Below are 14,535 nucleotides of genomic sequence, written 5' to 3' on the forward strand. Positions count from 1 at the left end.
ATATTGACATGGCGAGTCCAACCGCGTTGTCTCACACGCAGCCGATTCTCATCATCGGAGCTGGAGTTTTTGGGTTATCAACCGCCCTGGAGCTGTCCTCTCGAGGCTACAAAAATATCACCGTCCTCGATCGTTACCCACCACCTGTTCCAGATGGCAGCAGTGTCGACATATCACGGATCATTCGAACCGAGTACGCCGATTCCGTGTATTCCCAAATGGCCCAGGAGGCTATTCACGGTTGGAAGACGAAGTTCAAGGACTATTACCATCATTCTGGCTTTGTCATGCTGTCGGAGACTACACAGAACCCATACATTGAAAAGACGTTGGAAATCACCCGTGCTCAGGGCAAATCGCTAGACGAGTTCGTGGATGGGAATGGTCTCAAGGAGATGTATCCAGATATCCGAGCCGACTACCGTACTTTGCGCGCGTATCACAATTCTGAAGGAGGCTGGGCAGATGCGGAAGGCAGTGTACGGTGTCTCAGCCATCAGTGCAGTCAAGCTGGGGTTTCTTTTATTACCGGAAAACGGGGGACGGTTCGGTCGCTGCGCAAGACGGGATCGCGTGTTCTCGGAGTGACTGTGCTCAGTGGGGAGTTTCTACTTGCATCCCAGGTGATACTCTGTACAGGTGCCTGGTCCAACCTGTTACTCGATCTCTCTCATGCAGCGTCCGCATCGGGTCAACCTGTGGGTTTCATCCAATTGAGCCCCGACGAAGCCCGCAGCATTCAGAAAATCCCTGTCATGATAAACCTTAGCAGTGGCATATTTCTCTTTCCCCCGCAACCGGGAACTAACATCCTGAAGGTCGCCCGGCACAGCTACGGGTTTGCCACTTCCATGCGCGCTATGGAAGACGGCCGTACAGTGTCCTCGCCTAAGCGTGATTCCAATAACGCCGTTCGGTCCTTTCTGCCTGACGAAGCAGACAAAGCCCTTCGAGATGGTCTTAGACAGCTTCTGCCCGAATTTTCAGATCACCCTTGGTCGAATCGTCGATTGTGCTGGTATACAGACACCCCGGAGGGAGATTTTGTGGTCGACTACCATCCAATGCTGGAAGGGCTCTTCATTGCCACCGGTGGGGCTGGGCAGTAAGTTGGCTGTCAATTTATGGTTTCTTTATTTGCTGACTCGGGGACAGTGCCTTCAAATTTCTACCAATCCTTGGTCGGTACGTAGCTGATCGTTTTGAGCATCGTGTTTCAGATGCTATCAGACAGAAATGGAGGCTTCGTTCAGCAGAAGGAGAGGGGAATGTTAAGACTGGAGATGGAAGCCGCGCAGGACCGTCTTTGCGGACATTGACGCCGGAAGAGCAGAGTAAGCTCTAGTAAAAAATACCAATTCAGGTCGTCACTAGTACAGTCATTTATTATCTGATATAAGTCATATTCGAGCAAGCCGGTAAAAGGGTCGGTGGTGTTATTCCAATGGCTTCCATGACGCCAATAGATGTAGCCTAAGGAAGGGCAGCCATACGAGCTATTATTCCTCCACCTAGACCCTGCGTAAATTCCTGGGTCTATCATGCGTCGTGAGCCTACCTTGTGATTTGAGGAGCACATTTCTTCTTATATTTCTCATTTCTGGTTTGTTGGTCACAATTTCCTTTCCTCAACGATATAACATCAGGCTTCGAGAACAGGCAACATTCGAGGAGTGATCCAGGTTGTTCCCATATATCAAAGTCTGCCGTTCTATAAGTGACTCGCATAATACAAGCGAGCAGGATGAACAAGTCACCCAACGCTCTTCTCCAAATTATGGGCTCTGAAACATGCGTATACCAGGCATGTAATAGATGATGGGCAGAATGGCTGCTTAGTAGCAGTCAGGGGAAGCCATTTCAGATTACAGACGAGCAACTATGTCAGTGCTCCGGTGCCTTGAGGTTCTTCAGCCTGCCCTGATAGGTTGTTCCATTCTGCGCAAGGTCTGCCACTTTCTTTTCTTGTCAGATAGAGAAATCCCCGCTAGATAGACATTTAATTCAATGTATCCTTTCATCCGGTTTAACAAGATGCCATTCATCACCAATCGCCTCATGTTATGTGCTTATCATGAGGGGTCGAGGAGCTGTTCTCCTCACGGATACGGCCCGTGCCCGTGAACCAGTATCTAAGTCGTCCAGGACGATGTCTGTTCTCATCGAGCTATTAAAACACCCATCCTCGCCGACTGTCTTACATCTAGCATCCTCTCCATAAGTATGGAAACAGAAAAGAAATCCGAATTGACTCATGATACTCCAAGTTTATTGGAAGGAGAAATTTCTCATCAAGCTAGCCCTCCAAGCAACAATGTGTCCCTCATCCAAGATGCCATCGAAGCCATCGGCATGGGCCGCTACCAGTGGCAGTTGATGGCTTCCTGCGGTTTTGGATTCATTGCAGACCAGGTGATTGCAATTGATATCCTGAAAAATAGCTGTCCTAACAGGTCTTCAGATGCTTCTAGTTTCCATCAGTCTTGTAATGCCGCAAGCGTCCAAGGAGTTTGCGCCACGATATGCGACTCTACTACCTGCCACTCAGTATGCAGGACTGGGCGTGGGTGCTATAGCCTTCGGATTTCTGGCGGATCTTGCCGGCCGTCGTTTGACATGGCAGATATCGATTTTCGGGGTGTCGATATTCACGGCTGCTGGTGCTGCCTCGCCCACCTGGGCTGCCTTGAATGTGTTTGTTGTTTTGGCAGCCTTTTTTGGTGGAGGAAATTGTTAGCCCTGTTTCGTTTCTTTTCCTTTTCTTTTCGGGCAAGTTGCTGATGAAAAATAGTGGCAATTGATCTGACGGTGCTGGCTGAATGTTTACCTCGCAGGTGGGGATTCCTGCTGAGCAGTCTTGCGTGTCTATGGGGACTTGGCAACGCAATCACTGGGTTGATAGGTATTTCCGGTCTTTTATCCGTTCTATCCTTTTGGATCAGGTAGCTAACTGGCGCAGCTTGGCCACTCGTAGCCAACTTCTGTTGCCCACAGGGCGCCACCTCAGTTACATGCAGTAAAGTCGACAACATGGGATGGAGATACCTTTACATCATCATTGGTGTTCTCTGCCTGGTAATGTCGATTCTCCGCTCGTTCGCCCTCGGAATGACCGAGTCACCGAAATGGCTTGCCTCGCAAGGCAAGAGAGATGAAGCAGTCGCGGCCGTCAACACAATAAGTCGAGTCAACAAGTCCACATACGCTATGTCAAGTTTTCAACTCCATACACATCAGGCAGGAAGTCCCAAGCATCTGAAAAGGGTCCCTTCTATGGTAGCAAATCTCTTCCAGGGCAATAAGCAAGCCCGCTCCATGATCTGCCTGATTATCATCTGGTTGCTCGTTGGCATAGCGTATTCTCCTCTTTCCTCATTTATCATGCTTTCAACAAAAGCTGACCAAATCTAGATATCCCGTGTATACCGTCTTCCTAACGTATTATCTCGAAGCGCACGGCGCCCAGCTCGGTGACGGAAGCCTCTACCAAACATACCGTGACTGGTCAATCTCTTCGGTAGTTGGGATCGTGGGTCCTATTCTCAGCGCATATCTGGTTCAGGTCCCTCTTCTGGGCCGCCGCCGCACAATCACACTGATGGCCTGCGGGTGCTCCATTTGTGCGGGAGCCTTCACCACCGTGAAGAATGAGGCCCAGAATCTGGCCCTCTCCTGCATGATCAATTTCTTTTTGAACGCTATGTACGGGGTGATCTATGGGTGAGTCACAAGATGCTAAATCAAGGGCCAACCTATGCGGAATGCTGAGTTTGGTGGCAGATACACCCCGGAAATCATGCCCGATAAATACCGGGGCATCGGGTGCGGACTGACGCTGGCTTGTGGGCGGATTGCGTCTCTCTCGGCTCCGTTTATCGCTACGTGGGGGGATGTATACTCTTCTGTGCCAATTTTCATTTGTTGTGGGCTTTTTGTAGTGATCGGAGTTGTGGCATTGGCTTTTCCATTTGAGCCACGGGATATGGACGGTAGTAGCTGAGATAGCAGGCCCCTCGGGCAAAGAGGCTGCTACACTAATTTAGATAGAAATATCATTTCGTTAATACCTACTAGTCCGAGCCCATGACAAAGGAGAAAAGAAAAGAAGAAGGCCTATTTACATGAGGAAACTTATAGGGGTTGTGCAGCATCGCTAAGCAGCTGTTTGTCTTAACTGTTTACATAGCATCGTTTGCCATGTTGATAGCCTTTGACAAAGGTACTGAGCTGAGCCGTCGCAATTTTGATTCATGCAGACCCTAAAATCCCTGGATAAGCGCCAGATATATTTGGCCCCTTAAAAACAGCCCAAGATACTTTTTTAGGCTCTCTAGAGATGTCATGAGGATGCCCAACATTTGGCAAAAAAAGCAGTATTCAAACCATTGGGCGGAATAGATAATGACCCTATGTTTCTTGACTTTCTATCTAAATGGCCTACTCTTTGGCATAATCACTCGCGGCACGCATTGTCGAACGAAACTGATGCCTGAGCCCACAAGAAATGGCCAGATGGCTCGAGGGAAACACTTGCATTGGCGATAACACTGTTTTCTGCACCATGCCCGTTAATGAACGCGGTGCCGAACATCGCATATCTTACTATACAGGGATTCCAAAACAACCTTAAACTATTTAACCCTAAAACAATTACATGATAATATTACTTTACTTCCCACCCCACCCTTCAAGCATCTTGAACAAACTGCACGAGCCATTAAAGTGATTTGACAGAATTTAGTTCCTTTTCGCAGCGACTCTCAAAAGCCCCCGCGGATATGGCTGGGACAGAAAACGCAGACAAGCCTGAGATGCACCCGGGCTCCTGGTGCTGGTGCTCCTGGACTGGTAGCCGCGATTCCTCAAGCTTCTCTGGACTTCTCTCCTAGCCACTCTGCGGGGGCTCCTGAGTGCCCTACGATGCAGGAGCTTATAATCTGAAGCAACTCACTACTCGACTGCCTTAATTTGGGTTGGATGAGGTAGTGCCAGTGTATACCAGGCTAATATTCGACAGGCCTGGATGGGTAGGATTATCGCGCAAGTTGGAAAGGGAAAGTATATTGGACACGATACTATGTACTCAACCGACTTGGCTCGGTGGAACATAAATTGGAATAGGAATGGTTACATTGTGTTTTGGTATATAAGGATCCTCGCCATACTGAACATGTAAAACCTTTCGGTGAATATCTGGTTGTACCCAAGTGGAATGCCCGCTCTCTTGCAGCTATTACAGAGTGTTTCCTTGCTGTTCTCAATACATGCGGAGTTCTCCCTTGCCAGGGGATTAGCTCCCATACAGAAACCTTTTGCCTTCCTCTGTAGTCACTGCCACATGCCGGCGTCACCATTAACATTGCTTCAACACGTACATCCCGTCTTTTATACTACAGTCTCCCACGCGGGAGGCTGCTTGGGTTTTTCGAGGCTATCAACTAGCAACTTCAGCTTCTTGGGAAGCAAAAGGCTTCGTATGTTCATACCGCCATATACACTATATCCAACAGAACAGAAAAATAAGGGTATTATTAAAACCAACCGACAATGCTAAACATGGAAAAGGAATCACATCAAGTCCCACTGACAAACATACGCCCACGCCATCCCCACCCTCCCATTCAAAGCCTTGAACTCCTCCACCGTGACACCGCGCGCATCCGTCCGATCCCCAAAACTCGTCAGCACGGCAATCTGCAACTTCTGCCCGGGTGCCCCTAACATCCGCGCATCGGGGATGTCGACGTACCAGACGTCTCCGCCGCCGCCAGGTGTTGAGCCGCGTACGTGGTTGAAGGGGAGACGCTCCTCTTTGCGACCGTCGATGCCGTGGATTTGGAGGAGGAAGAGGCCCGGTTGGGCCTTGGAGTGATGTTCGAAGGTCCAGTGCGGGCATATGAGGTTAAATTGGAAGCGGAGCGGACTGGGGGTGTTGTTGACGGAGATTTGGTTGGTTGCGGGGTAAAAGGAGGAGGGGTCGAGGTTGTGTTTGTGAGCGTCTGTGAAGATGAGTGGTTGTTTGGGGACGTGGAGGAGGTATTCCTCCCAGGAGATGGAGGACCGGCCGTCGTCGCGGAAAAAGTGGTCACGGTTGCTTGGATAGTGGGATTGGCCGAACTCGTCGTTTGTTTTGGTGAAGTGCGACGGCGAGAAGACCTTAATGTACGGTTGGCCGCCGCCGTTGACGGCACCGGCGCCCCAGCACGCGTCGATGAGTTTCCAGTGTCCGTTGTCGATGCGGACGGCGTTCCAGGCGTGGCCTGATGGGTTGTAGGGTGGGAGGGCAGAGCCTGGGGCTGGGTCAGCGTAGCCTGTGCCCTTGCCGTGTCCGCCGACGACAATGACCTCGAGGCCTGCATGAGTCGCGAGGGCCGCGAAAAGGCCAGCGTAACCTTCGCATACGGCTAGACCTGTGGCCAGGGTGCTTTGTGGCGTGGATGGTTTCACGCAGTTGTTGTAGAGTGCGTAGACGTCGTACTCCACGTTATGATGCAGCCAAGTGAAGATTGCCCGGGCCTTGTCCGTTGGCGAAGGAAATGGTGCGGTCAGCGCGTTCGCTAGCCAGGACAGGTCGTGTGTTGGCAGCGATTGGCGTGGGAATTGTGCCGCATGCTCGTCTGGAGCAGAGAAGTCGCGGCATTTCAAGCAGGTCGTAGTCTGATTCACTGCAGGTGAAGGCGAAGCAGTTATACGAGGTTTAGACGCTTCGATCTTGGAGAGATCAGGACGACTATCCCGTGGCACTGGTGGTGGGATCCCATTTGGAGAAGGATGACCCTGGACGGTCGAATGGCCGATTGCAGTATTACCGTTACTCTTCTTCGACCCTCCGAATCCAAGCAGACGGGCATCAATCGTCCTAGATGGAGGCGGGAGTCTTCTCGTCGGAGGTCGAACATCTCCAGTCCCATTCTGCTGTTGCGCCGCCGGTTCTTGTTCTCTCGTGGGTGTCCGTGGAGGAAGTCGAGGAGGCAGCGTGGGAGCCGGAGAACGACTTCTATTACTCAAGGTACTGGCATTCGATGCTGGTCGGTGGGGTAATGGTGGTTTTTGACCCTCGTTTCCATTCGTAGTCCCGTTCGACTGAGACTGTGGCCGCGGAGGTGGCGGTGGTGGCCTAGGACTCGTCCCCCGTCTCGAGGGCAAGGGAGGGGCCGTTCTCGCCGAAACAGCAGACAGCGATGAGACGTCTGAAGTAACCGAGTCTCGAGAAACTCCTCGTTGCAATGATGACGGCCTGCGTGGTAGATCCGGGGGTGCTGGAGCTTGAGGTTGAAGCTGTTGAGTCGAAGGCCTCCGCGATGGCAATGGCGGGGGCGGAGGCTTTGCTTTCTTGACACCATTTCCGTTCACACCATTCTGGCCATTCCCGTAATTATTCTCGATATTTAGTTTCGGGGTTTGAGGGGCCGGCTGATTGCCGATCGAGCGATCCGCGACGGAGCCGTTGACATTGCTCGGGGGATTATTGACCGTCTTGCTGTGTACGGGTGGTGGTCGCGAGGCTGGCTGCGGACGGGGACGAGGGACAAGGGGTTCTTCCGGCTGATTAAATTTGGCGAGTCGCTCTTTGAAGGAGAGGACGGGTGCTTCCTCTGTTTCTGTCATGGTAGAGTATTGAGAGTTGTGGTGTTAATATGCCCCCCTCGACAATCGCAGTTGACAGTGAAGGTGGGAGAGCGAATGGACGTGGCGAGTCACAGAAATGACTGTTTGAGAGCCAACAATAGAGAACGAGAGAAGAAATCGCACAAATGACAGAATAGAGAGAAAGAAAGCAGGTCAACAAGAATAGAAGAAGAGGGAGAGAAGGGGAGAGGAAGAAATAAAGAGAGCCTCGCAGGGCTGAGCGGCTCCACCTCCGCCCACGGATCTATACAGGAACCATAGGGGATATATATAAATACCCTAACAACACTACAGTACAAGTATCTACCAACTCGTCTCGAATATCTTATGGACAATAATCCCACTCAATGCAACCACGACACCCGCCACCGGCAATCCAACATTACCGGTAAACGCTCCCAAAAACCACGCAGACTCGGCGCCCACACTAAACAAATACTCCCATTCTGGCGAATACCATGGCGCAACCAAACTAAAGCATAGTCCGACCCAGATGAATCCTATAGCCTTACACCATATTCCCTGCGGTCGCGGGAGAGCAAAATAATCCCAGAGACCTTGGACGGTGATCTCGATCAAGAGGCCCAGGCCGGATAATCCGAAGAAATGCATCGCCCCAGAAAAGGGGATATTTGCAGCCTGAGCACCGAGGAAGTGCATTAATCCAGACAGAAAGAAGACAATCGTGATAGTGAGACATCGTCCCAGCATGGACGAGCGAGGGAGACGGAGGGCATGGCGAGTGATCGCATTACTAGTTGCCGTAAACGGTAGTCGCATGAATTGATGCCAGCAGTTCCTACACAATCAGCCGTCATCCTCCATAGACCATGAAACAGAGGCTTACCCCCATAGATTCCGCAAACTATAAGCGTCCCAAATACTCCCAAACAGCGGGGGGAAGTTCTCCGTCGGAACGCCCAGCCCAGCATAAACGACAGACACAAGCCGGTACGAGATGTCGAATCCCAACCGCCCAATCAGCGCAATCACCAACATCGACGCCCCCGATGTCGCCCACGGCCCCGGCGGCAGATCCCATGGCCCCAGCTCCCGAGGACTAGCAGGAAACGCTCGCTGACTCGTCCACGCCCGAAATTGCGAGAAGACCAGGTCTAGACAGAGACATTGCCAGAGTGTGATGACCGTCTGTCGTACCATGAACGGGACACGCGCTGGTGGACGCGATTTGTAGTATGATGGGAACGATGGTATCCCTCGTACCTGCCACGGCGTACTGACAGCCCGCGGGTCGATAGTCAACCGTGTAGCTGTGGCCATGTCTAAAAGGCCGCTGCTAGGACCTTTAGGCGGGAAGAGCGCAGCGGCTGTTCGCATGACCAGCGGTAAAGGCACACAGCCTTGTAGTGTTCGGTAGAGAACATTCTCATCGTACTCTGTGCCGGCGAGGAGATTCTCAGAACTGTAAACCCAGAACATCCACGCTGTCAGGGCGCTCATGTTCACGAAGCGGAGCCATGATCGATTAGGCGTTGCTACCAGGAGGATCCAGGTGAAGAGTTGCTGGATCCCATTGATCACCAGGGGATCTTGTAGGGTCTGGTGTGCGGTGGTCATGGCCTAGGAGTTCAATTCGTTCGTCCCATTGAACAACAATATGTCGAAGCTGAATTGTTCAGCTGAATGTAAAGACGCTGAGTCAGAAGCCTTGGCATTTCGAGATATAAATGGGTCCTGGCGGAGGAATATTTATTCAGTTGAGAATAAGATAAAAACCAAACTCCACTATCCAGCACTCCGGTTCAGATTTTCCGCGACAACCTGGAAGTAAACAATGAAAATTACAGTAGAAGGGAACAAAAGAATAAGCGATAAGTATAAGACATGAAGAAATCCCAAACGCAGCCCAATGCTGAGAAAATAAAGGATAGAAAAAGAAAAGAAGAGACAGCGGGAAATCCCTTAATGATAAGGTCTTCTAGCGTAGCCATCCAAAGTCGAGAAAGAGGGTAATCATCAGGGTCAATATACACTCCATCTCCTCATTCAAACGTTTTTGTACAGAAGCAGCGGTTCGCCGACATTCTCGATCTCGGGAATTGTACATTTTAGGTCGAATGCCTTGGACAGGACGATTTTAAAGATCTACAAGATCAGCACATAGCCTTTCATGTCACTGGTTAAGTGGCATCCTACCTTCTGCACGTTGATACTGTGACTGGTGCTGCTAAAGATTAAACTTGCCTTCATGGCCTTGGCAAATCGTTTGGCCTGGAAAGGTTAGCCGTGTACAGTGCCATTGATGCCGATTGTCTCTTACCTGAAGAGAAATCTCCTCTTGATCCTCGCGGGGAAAGTTGACGAAATGGTCATACTTTGTCCCAACCAGGAAAGGAATGGCCGTTTTGTTAAACCCACGGCCCTGCCGGTACCACTCCTTGATCGAATTCAATGTACTCTTCCGTGTCAGGTCAAACATGAAAAGGATAGCTACAGCGTCGTTGCATACGAGCGGAAGCATGTTGACGAACTCTCGCTGACCACCGAGATCCCAGATGGAGAAGGTAATCTCTGTGTTGCGAATCGAGATGGTCTTTTCCATAAAGTTGACACCTTGACACCATGCGAGTCAGCTTGTAACCCTCGTCCAGGTAAGAAAGCCAACTCACCCAGAGTCTGAATATAATCCTCATCCCAACTCCCCTCAACATATTTCACCATCAAACTCGTCTTTCCAATCTGAGCATCCCCGACCATCCCCACCTTAATCACCACACTATTCTTCGACGCGGCCTGAGACGACTGTTTCTGTACCTCCTGAGACTGTTGCGAATAACCATGTCGCTCAGCTCCACTCGACAACCCGGAACTCGGTCTCGACGACGACGGCGGGAGTTGTGGCTGATAGGTACTCAATGTGGGGGACTGGTTGAATCGGGATTGTTGATCGGCGTCGTATAATGGGGTGGTATAGGAGGAATAATGGGCTCGCGAGTCGCTGCTGTAGCCGTTGTTGCTGTGATGGTGAACCGTGGTCGCTGTGTCTTCTAGAACCTCGGCAGGCTGTTTCTGCGGCTCCGCGACGTTTGGTTCAAGGTACGGCGCATCCATCTTGAAACCAATAGGAATATGTGACTCTCTGATTCTGTAGATGCGGTCTGATGCGGACTTGAAACAATACCGTCAATCCTTCCGATACAGGACGATACGGATGATGGACGTGCGATGGCGACGGCGATATGAGCGGCGTCGGCGGGGGAGAAGAGAAACGGAGAGGAGACGGCGCTTAACACACACACCAGCGTCTGTCAGGAGGGAGCGACGATAACTGGCAGACTAGTGATCCCGAATTCGGAGGTGATACAAATTAATAAAAGAGCGAGTGGTACTTTCCCGTTTTTCCTGGTCTCTGGTTGAATAATACCAACTGGACTCTTCGGAGGGGAAGCAATTCGAAGCCGCACGTTTGTTTAGGCTTGGCAAACCGGACGAATGACGTGAGGCACGAGGCAGTGAGCATGCAGTGTGAAAATTGAACAATGTATACAGCAGGTATAGATCGTGTAAAGGAATGATATACTCTTGGGTCTCTGATGCTATATTCTCAGTGTACTAGCCGCTCTCCTATTGTACGCCATCGTGTTTACTATTCTCTGAAGAGGCCCAGCCGATCTGCGCTAGTCCGCGATAGGTTTAGCGTATATTCCACCTGATTCCGCCCGACAGAAAAAAAAAAAAAGTTCCTGACCACCATAAAGCCCTAATCAACACGACTTGAGTCGTTAGGGATTCCTTTTTATTTTTTTCTTGATCGTTTAAGATTGATCGTCTCACCATAATTTCACACCATGTCCAAAAGAGCAGCTGATGCCGTTGAGGAGCATCCCACGTCGCTCAAGGCTGGTGAGCGACCGGTTGCCGACGCCCCTCCGGACGAGATTGGAGAGTTCGAGGACGAATTCGAAGACGAGTTTGAGAGTGAAGATGAGATTCTGGAGGCAGGTGTAGATGGTCGCCCGGATGCTGAGCGTGAAGAGGAAGAGAAAGGTATTGCTATTTGTTTTTATGCAAACTGCACGCTGGGCTAACGGTGGAGTGAAAAATATGCAGATGGTATGGAAGTCGACCAAGAAGCGTTCATTCCCGGGCGAACAAAACTGGGCCCCGATGAGATCCTCTCCCCCGATCCATCTACGTACGATATGCTACACTCGATGAGCACGCCGTGGCCGTGTCTGTCGTTCGACATTGTTCGCGATTCGCTGGGCGACAACCGCAAGACCTACCCCGCGACTGTCTACGCCGTGACCGGTACGCAGGCCGACACTGGTCGGGCTAAGGACAATGAGTTGATGGTTCTCAAGATGAGCTCGCTGAGCAAGATGGAGAAAGATGGCGAGAATGATTCGGATAGTGAATCGGACGACGACGACATGGGCGAGCCGATTCTCGAGTCCAAGTCGATTCCGCTGGGTTCCACCGCAAACCGCATCCGCGCGCACCAGACACCTTCTTCGTCGCCCGACAAGCCACCGCAGACGCTCACAGCGACGATGCTGGAAAACGCACAGGTGGTCATCCACGATGTCACGCCGCAGCTGACCAGCTTTGACGTCCCGGGTACTATCCTTCCTCCGTCGGCTTCGAAGCCGCTGTCGACGCTGCGCATGCACAAGTCTGAGGGTTATGCACTGGACTGGTCGCCCCTGCAGCCGCTGGGCAAGCTATTGACTGGTGACAATGACGGATTGATCTACGCGACGACGCGGACCGAAGGCGGCGGATGGGTTACGGACACCCGGCCATTTACAGCTCACACATCGTCCGTCGAGGAACTGCAGTGGTCTCCGAACGAGAAGAACGTCTTTGCATCTGCAAGCAGCGACGGCAGCGTCAAGGTGTGGGACGTGCGGTCGAAGTCGCGCAAGCCCGCAGTAGACGTGCATGTATCGAACACAGACATCAACGTCATGAGTTGGTCGAACCAGACGTTCCACCTGCTCGCAACAGGGGCCGACGACGGACAGTGGGCAGTCTGGGACCTGCGCCACTGGAAGCCTGGCACGGGATCGGGATCGGGAGGCCAGCTGCGGCCGTCGCCGGTGGCGTCGTTTGACTTCCACCGAGAGCCGATTACGAGTATCGAATGGCACCCGACAGACGATAGTGTGGTGGCGGTTGGATCGGCAGACAACACCGTGACGCTGTGGGATCTGGCTGTTGAGCTGGATGACGAGGAGAGCCAGCGGACGGCGGCGCCGGAGGTGCCATCGCAGTTGCTGTTTGTGCACTATATGGAGTCGGTTAAGGAGTTGCACTGGCAAGCGCAGATGCCGGGAACGGTGATGGCGACTGGGAGCAACGGATTTGGGTAAGTCCTGTTCCTTTGTTACTTGGTGCATATGACAGCTAACAAATTGCAGTGTGTTCAAGACGATCAGTGTTTAGATGCATATACATGAGACGTGACATGATGAATCAATACCTTTCCGTATGTATTCCGCGCTCTAGATCTGTCTGTATCCGGTATACAAGTAGTCCGTACAATGGTCTATGTTCTATGCAGGGTGCCGAGGGGCAGTAAAATACAGCTTGCAGTAGTTCTAACCAATCAGGAGATGCGTCATTTATTGAGTCATTTCCGGTAAGATTGTACTATGGCCAGGTACATCGATGTGTATGGCCAGTACAGTACAGACGAGGTACTTACGCATAGTTGCATGGTACAAACTGGTGGAGCAGTACGGAGTACGAAGTATGACATGCATATACTTGTGCATAGTCAACAATAGTATTATAGTTTATGCTGGGCAGAATGGCAAGCAAACAATCCCATCTGTACTCTGTACTCGGTATAATGCCTTCTGCTATTCTACAAGCATTTGTACCAGTATGTAATGGTATTCTCGAGCCCAGTGGATCGGCAACGGAATGATCCATGCCGTCTTCACTGCAAGTACATGCTCCGTACAGACTCGTAGCCGTATATATACACCTTACAATGCAGGCTGATGCCATTGCGCATTCAAGACGCACCTCGGATATTTGACGGATGGATTGCGAACCACACTGATAACAGTACTGCACAGGTACAGAGTGCTCCGTACACATGGAATGCCAAGGTCTTTCTTACTCCGAAGTACTCCAAACATAGTACAGAACTCCGTACCCCTATTAAACAAAGTTGACGGCAGGGAAATCCCCCACACCCCACACGCGAGGACGGAATATGCTCCGTGCAGAGAAATCTGGTCACCCTATGAAATAAAAACGTTCTTACTGGTCCTCTCGTACAGCCACGCATTTCAGTTCCTTTGCCACAAAAGCTACCACGTCCTTCTAATTTAGCCTCCTTAGCCCTTCTTGGTTCTAATTACCCTGGGTGCCGTAAATAGTATAGTCGTAGAGTACAATACGGGTCTCATTGGCCAGTTGGTTGATCGTCAGTCACGAGGTCTGGGGTCGGCTCTATCCTGTTTGGGATTAGCGCCGGCAACTAGGCCAACCGAGCATGCGGATTAGTCAGCATGTTACATCATATTTTACGGGTACGGTACGGTACGGTTTGTTTTATGCTCCAGGATGGCTGGTCACCGGTGATAGGATTCTACCCCTGTACGGTACATATAAGTACGAGTTGGCAGGTCTTCCCGCCTGAGTTCTATAGAAATAGAATATAGCAAGAGAGGAGCGATAATATTCAATTGAGATACCTAACTGTTTATCTAATTCAATTGGATTCTCCCTGTAATTTTATTCTTATCCATATCTTCTCTATCGGAGGCCATCCGACCGTTGGCCCAAAACACACTATCACCAAACAGGAAACTAGAATACACAATACCGTCCGTGCGTCCTAAACCGGCCGGGTCTCGCCAATCCCGATTTCCGAATTACCGTATTACCAAACCATACCATACGGGCCCACCCCCGGTTGCCTGTCAC

The 14,535-nt window shown here is 51.1% G+C and overlaps 6 protein-coding genes across 6 annotated transcripts; 3 read left to right on the forward strand and 3 right to left on the reverse strand.

Annotated features, from left to right (window-relative positions):
- Positions 1–8: 8 nt before the first annotated feature.
- Positions 9–1,345, forward strand: ACHE_60237S (NAD(P)/FAD-dependent oxidoreductase; the record flags this gene model as incomplete). The annotated part of the gene is made up of 2 exons (XM_043281389.1): positions 9–1,105; positions 1,156–1,345. The coding sequence occupies 2 exons, from the start codon at positions 9–11 to the stop codon at positions 1,343–1,345; spliced, it is 1,287 nt and encodes a 428-aa protein (XP_043138873.1).
- An 878-nt stretch (positions 1,346–2,223) lies between these two features.
- ACHE_60238S (uncharacterized protein) lies at positions 2,224–3,724 on the forward strand (the record flags this gene model as incomplete). The annotated part of the gene is made up of 5 exons (XM_043281390.1): positions 2,224–2,412; positions 2,462–2,732; positions 2,792–2,902; positions 2,960–3,356; positions 3,412–3,724. 5 exons carry the CDS (start codon positions 2,224–2,226, stop codon positions 3,722–3,724), a joined length of 1,281 nt encoding a protein of 426 aa, XP_043138874.1.
- A 1,844-nt stretch (positions 3,725–5,568) lies between these two features.
- On the reverse strand, positions 5,569–7,608 carry ACHE_60239A (uncharacterized protein; the record flags this gene model as incomplete). The annotated part of the gene is made up of 1 exon (XM_043281391.1): positions 5,569–7,608. One exon carries the CDS (start codon positions 7,606–7,608, stop codon positions 5,569–5,571), a length of 2,040 nt encoding a protein of 679 aa, XP_043138875.1.
- Positions 7,609–7,932: 324 nt separating this feature from the next.
- Positions 7,933–9,207, reverse strand: ACHE_60240A (wax synthase family protein; the record flags this gene model as incomplete). The annotated part of the gene is made up of 2 exons (XM_043281392.1): positions 7,933–8,428; positions 8,477–9,207. 2 exons carry the CDS (start codon positions 9,205–9,207, stop codon positions 7,933–7,935), a joined length of 1,227 nt encoding a protein of 408 aa, XP_043138876.1.
- Positions 9,208–9,636: 429 nt separating this feature from the next.
- SPG1 (Spg1/Tem1 GTP-binding protein) lies at positions 9,637–10,701 on the reverse strand (the record flags this gene model as incomplete). Its single annotated transcript, XM_043281393.1, has 4 exons — positions 9,637–9,735; positions 9,787–9,861; positions 9,911–10,203; positions 10,260–10,701. 4 exons carry the CDS (start codon positions 10,699–10,701, stop codon positions 9,637–9,639), a joined length of 909 nt encoding a protein of 302 aa, XP_043138877.1.
- Positions 10,702–11,438: 737 nt separating this feature from the next.
- On the forward strand, positions 11,439–13,038 carry RRB1 (ribosome biosynthesis protein RRB1; the record flags this gene model as incomplete). The annotated part of the gene is made up of 3 exons (XM_043281394.1): positions 11,439–11,637; positions 11,701–12,961; positions 13,014–13,038. 3 exons carry the CDS (start codon positions 11,439–11,441, stop codon positions 13,036–13,038), a joined length of 1,485 nt encoding a protein of 494 aa, XP_043138878.1.
- Between the last annotated feature and the right edge of the window lie 1,497 nt (positions 13,039–14,535).

This window comes from Aspergillus chevalieri, chromosome 6 (genome assembly GCF_016861735.1).
Source record: "Aspergillus chevalieri M1 DNA, chromosome 6, nearly complete sequence".
In the NCBI taxonomy this organism is placed as follows: domain Eukaryota; kingdom Fungi; phylum Ascomycota; class Eurotiomycetes; order Eurotiales; family Aspergillaceae; genus Aspergillus; species Aspergillus chevalieri.